This window comes from Engraulis encrasicolus, chromosome 2 (assembly GCF_034702125.1).
Source record: "Engraulis encrasicolus isolate BLACKSEA-1 chromosome 2, IST_EnEncr_1.0, whole genome shotgun sequence".
NCBI classification, from domain to species: Eukaryota; Metazoa; Chordata; class Actinopteri; order Clupeiformes; family Engraulidae; genus Engraulis; species Engraulis encrasicolus.
In genome coordinates this window covers 28,985,474-28,998,680 of record NC_085858.1, presented here as the reverse complement: position 1 = coordinate 28,998,680, position 13,207 = coordinate 28,985,474, and the positions used below count along the sequence as shown (strand labels likewise).

At 42.1% G+C, this 13,207-nt stretch overlaps 1 protein-coding gene across 2 annotated transcripts; it reads right to left on the bottom strand.

Moving 5' to 3' along the window:
* Window positions 1-785: 785 nt before the first annotated feature.
* On the bottom strand, window positions 786-12,147 carry il21r.1 (interleukin 21 receptor, tandem duplicate 1). 2 transcript variants are annotated; one of them, XM_063214623.1, is made up of 9 exons: window positions 11,952-12,147; window positions 8,466-8,620; window positions 7,963-8,068; window positions 6,666-6,832; window positions 4,075-4,217; window positions 3,278-3,458; window positions 2,930-3,011; window positions 2,643-2,730; window positions 786-2,102 (listed from the first exon to the last, which is right to left on the bottom strand). In XM_063214623.1, the coding sequence occupies exons 2-9, from the start codon at window positions 8,530-8,532 to the stop codon at window positions 1,422-1,424; spliced, it is 1,515 nt and encodes a 504-aa protein (XP_063070693.1). In that variant the 5' UTR covers window positions 8,533-8,620; window positions 11,952-12,147; the 3' UTR covers window positions 786-1,421. The 2 variants fall into 2 exon arrangements, with proteins under 2 accessions (XP_063070693.1, XP_063070697.1); XM_063214627.1 differs by lacking the exon at window positions 11,952-12,147 and having other exon boundaries at window positions 8,466-8,913.
* Window positions 12,148-13,207: the final 1,060 nt, after the last annotated feature.

The window sequence follows — 13,207 nt, the reverse complement described above, 5'->3', positions numbered from 1 at the left end:
CAGGGTATTTTTTTCTCCTGTTCAGGTGTAAACGCAACTTGTGGATAAAAATAAATCCTCCATTGTAACAAATGCGTTTCAGCCCCCTAAACAGGATTTTTTTTTTTCCTGCTTTTTTTCTCTCCTGGATTTTAAATATCTGCTAGTGGAAACGGAAGGCCAAAACCAATGCAAAACCAATGCAACCAGGAGAAAAAAATATCCACATATAAAAATATCCAGCTACGTGGAAACAGCGCCTAAATGACATCTGCGGGCTATGTACTGTATTAGCATGTTTGCCAATTCCATAGGTTAATGTGGCCATGCTAATCACTCAACCATGTCCTTGGAATATCCCCCTGATCTTCGTGGATCCTATTTGTCATCTTGACATCCTGTGTGCCTGGTTGAAGTGTGAGGTTTGCTAATGATGTAAACATGACACATTTTGACTTCTGTCACAGCAGACAAGTAGAGAGCTTGCATGCGGAGGCAGCGACTGAGAAGACCCAGCAATCTTGGACAATAAAAGAACACAATGGGCAGAAGGCAATATGAATATAATAGGCAATAGGAAAAATAAGGCCGAAATGGCAGCCAGAACATTGAAGATGAATGATAACACCCATTGACGTTTTTTGTTGGAGGGGATCTTTTAACAGGATATTTTACACTTCTCTGGAAGATTTGAAGAACAATTCAAGACCGTTGCGTGTAAAGTTGAGCTGAATAGCAAGACCCTAAGGTGCAAGATTAAAATACTGTATCAAAGTGTCAAGAAAGGAAACCAAGAAACTGAGGCAACACATTTTATTCAAAAATCACAGAAAAATAAGACAGGCTGACTTAAAATGTTTTAAAGACTGTATACGGCTTAAATGAAAACAAAGCCATTATTAGTTTTAACCAAGGTGTGATAACTACTCTGTGAGCTGTAACAATGAGACATTTCTTACTTCCATAAGCAAAAAATCCTACCTAAAATAACTACAAATCGCTTTGGAAGAAAGTGTCAGCTATGGATAATGTACAGGTAATGTAATATTATGCCATAAGCAGATATTATAGAATATAGAATGAAAATGGATGCAATACCACATTATTGATTCTGATGCTACTGCTGCCATATTGGAAGGTGGCCATCTTGAAAGAATGTGTCTCCAAATGTTCATCAGTACCTTTTACAGAGCATTACCACAGAAATTTTGGTCATTATTTGTAAACTTGTTCAAATGGTATTGTGCAAAAAAAAAACAGATGGACACATGCATGGACCCACTTACTGCCGGACGACTGGAGAATAGCATACCTGTGCCACCTTCAAGAGTCCACAGACATTTTTACAGACACAGGCATTGTATGCCCAATAAATACTTTTCCATTGTGCAAAGGCAGTTCACTGTTCACAGTCACTGTTTTCCCCATATTCATCCAGTATTTCACTGGCCGGGGCGGGCTACCCACTGCTTGACATAGTTGGAATGGGGCAGCTCTCCCATGCCCCCCATCCCCATGTGAAGTGGATCAGTCTCTTTCTGCTGGGCCGTGGCCTCCTCCTCGTCGTCATCATAGCCATCATAGCCAGGGCTGCTGCACTCCGACTCCATAAAGCCGCTGTCCACCGTGTCCAGGTCCAGCTTCACGCGGGGATAGCCGTCCTCCGAGTAGGCGCTGGAGCCATAGGAGTCCAGAGAGAGCTGCTCCACATCGTAGACATGCTGCTGCTGCTGCTGCTCCTGGTCAGCAGGGTCAGGAAACAGCCAGTGGTCAACGGCCTCTTCCTCCTCTGGCATGACCACCTCCAGTGGATCTGCCTCCTCAGATACCATCACCGTATCAATGGAGATGTGATGGGGATGCTGCTGCTGTGAAGGGCCGCCGTTTGCAGTGTCTGGAAATGTGTTGTGTGATGACATGCCGCTTCGGGAAGTGGGATAGTTGGGGTCTTGCAGCAGAGGGAAGAGACCTGGTCTAGAGCCGTGCGTGTTAAGGTTGTTGGCGAGGGCCTCTGTCCCCTTGTCAAGCGCGGAGGGAGACGTCTTGTCACATGTGACTTTTACAGAAGGGCTCTTCTCCAGAAGGTCAACGCTGTTGAAGATCAACACTGGTCCCACCCATTTCTGAAAAAGAATGGATAGTAGTTATTAATTAGTTATTAGCTATTAGGTATATATTAATTTATTATTTGGTTATTATTTGGTAATTAATGGGCTATTAACTAATTATTAGTTAACCTTTTATTTACTATTAATATATGTTGTAATTATCACATTAAAATCAGTGTATAATATGGGATTCCTAACCACATCTTTGGGTAAAAAGAACTTTGGGTATGTTAACATCAGTGTGTGTGTGTGTGTGTGTGTGTGTGTGTGTGTGTGTGTGTGTGTGTGTGTGTGTGTGTGTGTGTGTGTGTGTGTGTGTGTGTGTGTACTCACTCACTGACATTGGAATTCAGACAAATAATCAAATATTGCATCACATTACATTACACTTAGCGGACGCTTTTATCCAAAGCAACTATGACATGGATGCATTTCATTTTTTAACAGGTCATTATTTTGTGCAAAGAGTTCCTTTGAGATGTGCATAATTCCAGCCCAAAGTACAGTTCAATTTTGTACTCTACAGGTAACCCATTAGTTATATGTCTTTTGTACCTTGAAGTCACCCTCATATGTATGATAAAGGGGTTTGAAGAAATTCCTTGGATTCGGAACGCTGTTTAAGTTCAGTTTGTAGGCCCATCTGTATCATTTGGGAAAACGGACAGAAAGCAATAGTGTTAGTGTTATAAGAAATCTCATCAACATCTCATCAACTTTATCACACCAATGGGAATACATGTGAAAAAATAATACTAGGTTAATGTTAACTGCACACTGTCCCCTTTTAGTATAGACGTAAAACGTGAAACTAAGGAATGGGGAAAAAAAACATTGCTCACATTTTTGTGCAAATAATGAAGACGATGATGAACGCAATGGGGAGCACCACCAGGAAAAGGAAATACCACTCCGGAGATTCAACTGAAAACAAGAGAATAGGGCAATTGAGGAAAATAAAAGAACAAGACGAATAGCATTTTTGTAGACCTTGACGAGAAGCTTCTTCTGATTTAGTAGTCTAAAAAATAAAACAAACCTACGTCATGTGCAAACACTGAAAAACAAAACATGTTTCCGACAGACCAGCTGACTGACAGACAGACTGATGTTGACATAATCATGTAGAGTAGACTATGCAGTCAAATCATTGTACATGACTAAAACTTGGTATTTTGTTTCATGCTTACCCAAACAGTTCTCCTGCATGGTGGTTAGTTCAGCCGTATTGCTCCAGTCGCTCCACATGGTGGGCATCATGTCATGGCCGGCCGCCTGGACGTCCACCACATAGCTCTCGCACCTCGCCACGTTCTCCTTCCTGATGGCCAGGAATCTGCTGTTCCGTGTCACATTGTAATATATGGTTTCCTGCCAACAAAATGGAGGTGTAGCGTTAGGCTGGTGTTTCTCAACGGGGGCTCTATAGTCCACCAGGGAGCCCTATGGGGGCGTTGAGAAGGAGACACCTGAGAGTGGGCGGTGCTTAGTTGCCATTGGGGCCACATGTGTATTTATTTGTTTTAACCTGGGGGGGTGGGGGATGGGCGCTGGCAGGCTTATGATGAGGTCAAGGGGGTGTTGGAAGGTTTATGATGAGGTCCAGGGGGTGATTATTTAAAAAAGATTGAGAACCTAATGCACTACGACTTGGCCATTGTCATTCTGGTAACAGCAATTTTTGAACACTGTGTCTTGACAGGTTAAGGTGTACCAGGAGTTTATACACATCATATTCTGGCACTTACTGCTTACTCAAAAATAGAAATCTCTGCCTACTAGGTCCTTACTACAGTTATATTGGTAATAAATCCCTTATTGTGCATAAATAAGACATTTGCTTATAAATGTCTAACTATCTGATTTTGTTTAGCGTATGCCGTACAAGTTACTTACACGGGCATTAATATTGTATGTATTAGTGCTAATAGATGTAACGCTAAAATAAAGTGTTACCATAAGAATGAGGCTGTTAAGGTGTAATTACCTGACCACCACGTGGTCGAAGCCTCACTCTGTAGAGGAGGAAGTCGCTTAGAAAGTCGTCTTCTGTGTAAGCCATCCTCCACGTCAGGTTGAAATCTAAACCACTGCCTTGCAAAGTAACATTGAAGGGAGCTGTGGGCTTCACTGTTGAAGGGGGCGAGAATGAAATGAAAATGAACAAATATAGAAACTTTATTACAGGCTCAAGGCCCAACAGGAATACATTACAATACATACATCAATAATACAATACAATACACGCACGCACGCACGCACGCACACACACACACTTATATATGACCTACACATTAAAAAGTGAGGCTAGTGAGGTCACCCCTATCACTGTTCCCAGATCTACCTGACAGAGGCACGACTTGGATCTACTATCAGTTCAATAGAGCGGTCCAGCCTGTTCATTAAATTCATGGTCAGGTTCCTCAACATGAATGTATTTAGTGCAGAGCAATGCACTTGCTCTACTACTCTTTGTTTTTTGTTTTTCAGGAGAATCCTGAGACATAACTCCATATCTTGTGACAAAGCCTTATTGTCCAAATGTGTCCCAATTTTGGGATTTGGCTATGTCAAATTTGCTGTAACTACAATAATGGACATAATACTACTTTGAAGGCATTTTTCTCAGTTTTTCTCAATATTGGTGTACTGTAGTTACTGCACTTAACACTTAGCAGTATGCACTTGCACCTTTTGATCTCTGTAACCAGCGTTCCTCTTTCTTTTGTCACAGTGTGCATTACATTATTACATTACAGTACATTAAGCTGACGCTTTCGTCCAAAGCGACTGACATTTACTAGGCTACTGGTTACAGTCCTTGACGCAATGTACGATTAGGTGCCTTGCTCAATGGCTATACAGTGAGTCCAATAAGTATTTGATCCCTTGCTGATTTTGTTGGTTTGCCTACTAACAAAGACATGATCAGTCAATAAAGGTTATGATAATATGTATTCTAATATGGAGAGACAGAATATCAAAAAGAAAATCCAGAAATTAACTTAAGAGAATATATATTAATTTATTTCCATTTCATCGAGCAAAATAAGTATTTGATCTCCTGCCAAATGATAATAGTTCTGGGCCCACAGACCAGATGGGCACTTCCAATCAACTTGTCATCTGAATTAAAGACACCTGTACATACTAAAATGCATAAACGACACATTGAATCAGCAGAATCAGTCCATAGTATGAGTGAATCAGTCACACTCCTACCTCACCAGCATGGGAAAGACCAAAGAGCGGTCAAATGATATCAGGGACAAGATTTTAGACCTGAACAAAGACTAAGTGGCCTGCAAAGCCACAAGAAAGAGACTGGGTATTAATGACTTATTAATGACCCAACTGTTGATGCATTTCTTCCATAATATGAGGAATACAAAATGACAATCCATCAGCCTGTCTGGGGTTCTATACAGGATTTTACCTTTTTTAGGGATTTCATAATCATGAGAACTGAAAGAAAGCACCCTAGACCTGTACGGGATGAACTAGGCAATGATATCAAAGCTACTGGGACCAAAATCACTGAGAAAACTACTGGTAGCACTTAATGCGACAGAGGTTTAAAATCCTGTACTTCACACACGGTACCTCTACATCAAAAGGAACCTGTGCAGTCCCATTTGAGCTTTGCCAACGGACTTCAGACTGGTTTAGGATATGATGAGGAGGTGCTGTAGTCAGATGAAACCAAAATCAAGCTGTTTGGCATTAACACAATTCAATGTGTTTTGAGAAAGAGAACTGCTGTCTATGATCCCAAGAACACCCTCCTCACCATCATGCATGAAAGTGGTATCTTTATGGTTTGAGGGTGTTTGTCTGACCAAGGCACAGGACAACTTCACATCGTCAACGAATGGATGGAGGGAGACATGTAATGTGCAATCCTGAGTGCAAACGTCCTTCCCTCCACCACTACACTGAAGGGTGGGCCATTTTTGGATCTCCCAACATGACAATAATACACAACATACAGTCAAAGCAACGAAGGAGTGGCTCAATAAGAAGCATATTATAGTCGTGAAGTGGCCTAGACAGTCTCCAAATATTAACCCTATAGTAATTCTATGGAGGGAACTGAACCTCCCATATGCCAAGCTACAGCCACAAACTATTAATATTTTAGAGATAATCTGCAAAGAAAAATGGGAAAAATATTTTCTACTATATGCACAAACATTGTCATCAACTAAAAGAAGCATCTGACCTCAGTGCTAGGCAACTAGGGCTTTGCCACAAAGCATTGTATCTTCTTTAGCTAGAGGGGTCAAATACTTATTTGCCTAAATTAAATACAAATAAATTAAAATACAGATAAATTAAAATATATGCTATAATACCGGCAAATTCAGCAAGGGATCAAATACATATTGGACTCACTGTAAGTGCAGAGAGCGGTAAGGGTGGGATTCGAACATGCAACCCTCTGATCTTAAGACCACCTCCCTAACCATTATGCCAGGCCTGCTCTATACTGTACAATGTCTGATGATTTGTACATGCTGCTATCTATTTTGGCGGCGATTAAGAATGCATAATGGATGTATGGTTCTCAGCACTTACCAAAGTTCAAGAGGGGCCACAAAGTTTCTTTTATTTCTGTTTGATGCTCCTGTTTCACTCTGACGGTGCATTGAGTATCAATTTGCATCATTTTAAAGTCATCAGGTCTGATAGCACACCAGTGATCTGATTGTGTCATTTCACAGCTCTCGTCAATCTCATCATCGCTGTAAAAACGCATAAAGAACAAATCTGAACAAACATACAGCAGCTCACAGTTTAGGCAAATATTATTTGGCCATTTAAAATGAAGCAAAGAACCGGTTATTATTATTATTATTATTATTATTATTATTATTATCATCATTATTACTATTTTTATCTTACAATCAGGTGTCAACCACAAGCCCACACATGCCAGCCATGATTTCATTTTAGCACAAGTGACTTCAACGAGTAACTGATCTGTACCTATCTGGACAAGTCATTATGACCATCTGATTCAAAGCTGGTTGGATTAAGTTTGTGACAGGGTTCTAAAGGTTTCTGAGTCTTTCTGACATCCTGGCTGATCATCAAACAGTTCACAGCAGCTTGGTAAGTGAAAACCTTCTGTGAAAAAGACGGGGCAGGCCAAGGGAGGGAGGGGGCCCAGAATTGGGTCCTCAGTACATTTTGGCTACGTTCCAATAGGCGACCTTGCGCCCTCCACTTGTGCTTGTGGCCTCGTACCAGGAAGTAATATGTCATGATGACATCACTGACAACAGTATTATATTTCAATATCTCGCAAAAGATCAATTGTAAAGTCATTTTCTCATTTGCAAACTGGATGGTGATTGAAGAATAGTCCCCCAAAAATTGTTGTGGCTAGGCTGACAGCGGGGAAACTACATTGTTTTCTCCTCAGAGGAGGACGGGAGGTCGCATACTGGAATGCAACCTTTAACCCCTTTGCACAGAGCCTATGTTATAACCTTACTGTCACCAAAATTGTAATGTCTATGTCTTAATCTGTTCCTTAAGGGACTCTGTAATGTCATAGCAATGTTGTTATGAAATAGTTCAGTATTTTCAGCAAATAGTGAATAGGCCTGCTGGCGATCCCATCTGCAGTAAGAGGCTACAATGATTTTGTCCTGGGCCCGACCAAAGCTCCTCTGCGGACCTGATTACAACCGTCTGATGCAAAGCTGGATGGATCAAGTTTGTGACAAAAGTTCTAATTTCCTGGACCTTTCGGACACCCCTACTTACCATCATCAAACGGTTAAATCATTGCCACAGCTTAGTAAGTGAAAACGTTACGTGAAGAAAACATGGGGCAGGAACAGAACAGCATGTGTGCATACTGTACCTGCACTGAAACTGAACATGGCAGGAAGCCGCAGGTCGCAGTTCTGCTCTGGAACAGTTGATGGTAGAGATGTAATCTGTTGTGCAGATGACGTCGCAGGCACACGCTGCGGCCAACACACAAGGGAGACAAAAGATTCACCACCGACTACTGTGTTGCGTTCCAAACACGCAATGCATGATCTATGCAATATCCGATTCTGCTTGTTTACATCCGTTACTTACCAACTTTCCACACAAATGTTAATTAACATGGAGTTTAATTGTATGCGCATGACATGTGTGTATCTATGTATCTATCTACTTATTTACTTAACACATATTAACATATATAAACACAATTATTAACACACATTTACATAGGCTATTAACATTTGTAACATGAAGCATTATATCATGTACAGTGCATGTGCTACTATATCACCTTATCATGGCATTATTCACACATCAAATTCATTATGTCCTGACCAGTATGTGATTACTGTGTCATAACAGTATGCCTACCGCTCTTACTGCAGTGAATCAGCGCCAGCAAAGACACCAGGCACCAGAGTTCTTTCATCCGAGCCATACCAGGAGACTGGGGATCTGAGTTATAGAGGAATCATGGCAGAGTGCAGAGCCCAGGTATTATGATTCATAGAAGGATCATGGCAAGTCTGCAGGGGGAGAAGGGGGATAAGACCAAAAGTAAGACCGATGTCAGAGTTGTTTTCAGTGGTTTACTTTTAGCAGCTTTCGAAAATAGCCAGGTGCCAGAAATGCATCTCTATTTGTATCTTGTGGTGTTCTGCTTTGTTCAGTGAAGCATCTCTCTATTGTTCTGTAAGATAGACTGAGTCTGATTCCAACAGGGACGGGACCTATAGGGGAGGATGAGTGAGGTATCTGGCCCCAGGAGCTGTATTGTGACCTTGGCAGACCGTATGGGGGGGGCAATATCCGCGCTTTGCCCCGGGGCCCTGTGTGCAATTGTTCCTCCACTGGGTTCCAATCTGTAGGGCAACTGGAGACTAAAACTACTAAGTGTTGCTATAAATAAATATTTAAACATTTCAAATATATTCTTTCTTTCTTCTTTATTTTCTTCCTTTCTTTCTTTCTTTCTTTCTTTCTTTCTTTCTTTCTTTCTTTCTTTCTTTCTTTCTTTCTTTCTTACCTAATATATCTGTGGCAATGAACCAACTTGCCCCCCACCTGTCCATGGTACCGAAGTAAATAAAGAATCCAAAACATTGTTTTGACTCTGACATTTGACAAAAAAAGGAACTGAAATAGTGAACCTGAACTTTATCTTCAGGCAAGGCAAGGCAGGCAGGCGTTGAACTGAGGAGCCGCTCGCTCGCCGGTTTATTTTGAGTATTAACTGTTATTGAACCCTGCACGCTCCCTGGGGTTACAGGCCTCCTCAAGGGACGGATTGCTTAACTGAAGTGGGTTATTACCTAACATACCCACACATACCTGTTATTGTACATGAGGGCCCTTCAGGAAGAGCATTATGATGTGTGTGGGTTGCTGGGTGGTCGAGGGCCAATTTCCCCCGGCCCCTTGAGGACCTCTAGTCCCCTCGGGGCCCAGTGAAAGTCCCGACCGCACACAACGGTTGTAACAGCATTGTGGAGCTCTGTCGGATTCAACCATTTCAGTTGGCCCTCTCTTGCTCTTGCAACAATGGAGTTTAGCGAATAGCTCTGACTAAAATAGAGCTCAATCATAATCAGCAGCCGACGTTGCACCGATGCAGGGCTGTATTGAAAACAATGGAAACGAATGTTGGCAGAGCAGTGCTCTACACTTAGTTGGAACTGATGTGCGACGGAAGTGACACTCCACCATTTCAGGAAATAACACATGGTTTTCACACCTGGTCCTTTTCAGTCATTTATGCAAACTCAGAGCTGTGACTCAGTATTTTCTGTGCATACGTATGTGAACGCTCCAAAGCGTACCCAGACCCCTTGGAAGTGAACCGCACTGAGAGCTTTGTTGACGTGGTCTCAGTATGGTTCGCGTTGAGTCCTGACAAGTTGCACTTGTGGCCAGGTGTAATCACTTGAGGCGAGCTCTAGAGGACCAAGTGTGATCAAAAAGAGGACTGCCATACCATAAAAGCCTAACAGGACCAGAAAGAGCAGCCGGTTCTTTTCATAATACACTCACAAAATGTGAATAAAGAAAGGTGTACAATTTGCCTGGCTCTTGTCTGACCTGTAGTTCCGTGCAGCTTATCTCCAGAAATGGTGTAATCTCACTTCAATCATATCAATCCATAATGGCCAGGGCCGGATAAAGATGGCCTGGGGCCCCTAGGCTACAGGTTGCTGTGGGGCCCCCTGCAAAGCAAATTTCACGACAAATTTATCTAGACAGTGCCATAATTTCGAGCCAAGGACTAAGGATAACATGTCTACCAACTCTGCTCTGAACGACAGATGACTTTTTCAGTAATGTATCTTATCATAATTTTGCAATTTTTCACTATTGACCAATCAGGCGCCCCTTGGTAGGTGGGGGGCCCTAGGCTGCAGCCATATCTAGCCTGTGCATTAATCCGGGCCTGATAATGGCACCACCTAACCCATGTTCACACTGCCAACAGCTGAGGTGGGTGACGAGGGAGGTTTGTGGTGGTACATGTAAGGCAGGAAATGTCTTGTCACTGGCAAGGGTACGCCACCAAGATCTACTGTATATCAGCTTCGGCTCGCTTCACAATTCACGAGGCTACGAACCTCTTTGAGCGGTTAAATGGGCATTTAGGCTGATGATCCCATCTCAAATAACATTTTAACTAGTGCTATTAAGAAACCACTTCCGTTTAATGTGGCCTACTTTAATTGTTCAATAAAAAAAGAAAGAAAGAAATGTATGTCTAAATGTATTTTTTCCAGGATATTTGTATTCAAATTGCATTATCTTCCAAATGCCTTGTTGTATGTTGATGATAAGAATATGCAAATAATAGCCGTGCAAAATACATATCTGGTTCGAATGAGATACTTTTGCAAAATCGGAGAGGCAGTTTTTGATGACAGTGCTCAACGATGTCATTTGAAACATTGCAGCATCCTGTTGTGGTGCATCTGGCTAAGCATGCTTTCATTGTCATTAATCAACAAATAACCTCATTAGGCTGAAATAGTCTTGTGCAGAAAAATAAAGCCATTTGTGCTGTGAGACATGGAGAGCAGAGCAGAGCAGAGGAGAGCTATTCCTGAAGTCGTGTTTTCATGAAGTACATATAGGCTTATTAGGTAACGGGCTGGGAAAGTTAACCTCTGTCCTCAACTGAACCAATGATGAGGTTGAACTCCATAAATGGCATTCATTATAACATGGTAGCCTAATAAACTTCTGTACATGTCAATGCAGACTCCCTTACCAGTGTGGACTTAATGTGTTAAGACACACAACCACTGTTTTAAGTTTGTTGTGACCAAAATGGCAATGACCAAGTCATAATGTATTAATAAACACACTATCATTTCAAAGAAGTGTACAGTACTGTGATGGTTTTTTAAACTAATACAGCAAACAGCGCTGGATTAAGAAGGCCCCTGTGCTACAGGTTGCTATACAATTTTGTGACAGAATTATATAGTGTAATAATTCCAAACTAGGAATTAAGGATAACACATTTGCCAATTGTGTAGACACCAGATTTAAAATTTGACAAATTGTTCAATACCGCTCCATGTCACCGTTATTGATACTCTTCCCCCCGGCCAATTGGGGGGCCCCCCTGGCAGGTGGGGGCCCCTACACTGCAGCCATATCTAGCCTGTGTGTTAATCCAGCCCTGCTAGTGAAGCAGTCCACTGGTGGAATGATGTTCACCATGAGGCCACAACATAAAAAGCTGGACTTCAATAGGCCAGTCATAGCAGACACCAATGCCTCAAGACAGTACAAGTACAACAGAAGCGTTCCTTTTCAATTTAACTTTCACTAAGTCATGGAAAGTGCAATGAAAATCAATGAACATACCTCATATCCCTCTGGGAAGGGAAAAAAAACAATCCTCTGAAAACCCCAGTCAGATGTCGTTAGATTAGACAAAACGTTGAGTTAAATCCTGAATGCCGTTATAATCAGTCAAATCATCTTCATCACCATCTTCTGTCTTTTTTCGACTAGCAAGTGAGGTGGTTGCTGAGTGTGTGTGTGCGGCAACGCGTCCTGTTCCGGTAATGGCAGAGTGTGATGTCACAGATGGAGGTAGCGGGCGTTAGGATGATGAAGAGTATGACTGTTGGAAATTACGTAGACTGGGTCTGAATCCGTCTCTGTGTCTCTGTGTCAGGAAGTGGTTTGTCGCTCGCTGTGTTTCCCCCAACCTATAACAGGCTTCTTCACACAGCCTACCATATCACCGGTCACATCGGCCTCTTAGACTAAACGTATTGCCCTCCTCGTGGAGAGTGCACACTGCACATTCTGCTTAAAGGTCACTGACTCAGATTGAGAGGGTAGGCATGTTCTCAGTGTGAGATTAACCATAAACACGCACACACACACACACACACACACACACACACACACACACACACACACACACACACACACACACACACACACACACACACACACACACACACACACACACACACACACACACACACACACACACACAGACACACACTCATTTTAATAAACAGTTCACATTTGAGATTTAAAGACATTAATGAATTCCCTGGAGTAATCTAGCTTTTAAATCTTTTCTTTGCAATAACAAAACAGACCGTTAGAAAGCCTTGTCCGCAGCAGCATTACAAATAGGGGGAAAAACCAGTGGTTGCATTTGAAGAAAAGAAATGTAACGTAAAACAAAAAAAAATACCATTCCTTTCTCTTTCATTTTCTAGTTCAATGTATAAGGTCACACATGGTTTTGTCACCTCTCTGCTGCAGCTGTTGCTTACGTTCAACATCAGTTTGCTATCCCTCCCTGTGCAACACCTATAGCCTAATGTGTGATACCTGCCTCATAGTGTGACAGTGGCTATTCTTTATGTTACACTGAGCAGATGACTTTATCAAAACGACTTACAGTTATGAAAGTAGAGGGTATTGGTGACGGTCCCAATGTGGGGTTACCTACAGAAGGTGCCTTGCTCAGGGGGCTGATGAGGGTGTGGGAGACCAGGGGTGCATTTCTAGAAAGCATAGTTGCCAACTGTGTTAGCTACTTTGCTGTTTTCAATGCAATTTCCCATTGGCAACCACCCAAGTTGGTAACTGGC

Bases quoted from the DNA above. Each gene is read 5' to 3' on its own strand.
- il21r.1 (XM_063214623.1), bottom strand. From the start codon at position 8,532: ATGGCTCGGATGAAAGAACTCTGGTGCCTGGTGTCTTTGCTGGCGCTG. The intron at 8,069-8,465 runs GTAGGCATACTG...TGTTGGCCGCAG, and splicing joins GATTCACTGCAGTAAGAGCG to CGTGTGCCTGCGACGTCATC. The intron at 3,459-4,074 runs GTAATTACACCT...TTTTGTTGGCAG, and splicing joins TTCGACCACGTGGTGGTCAG to GAAACCATATATTACAATGT.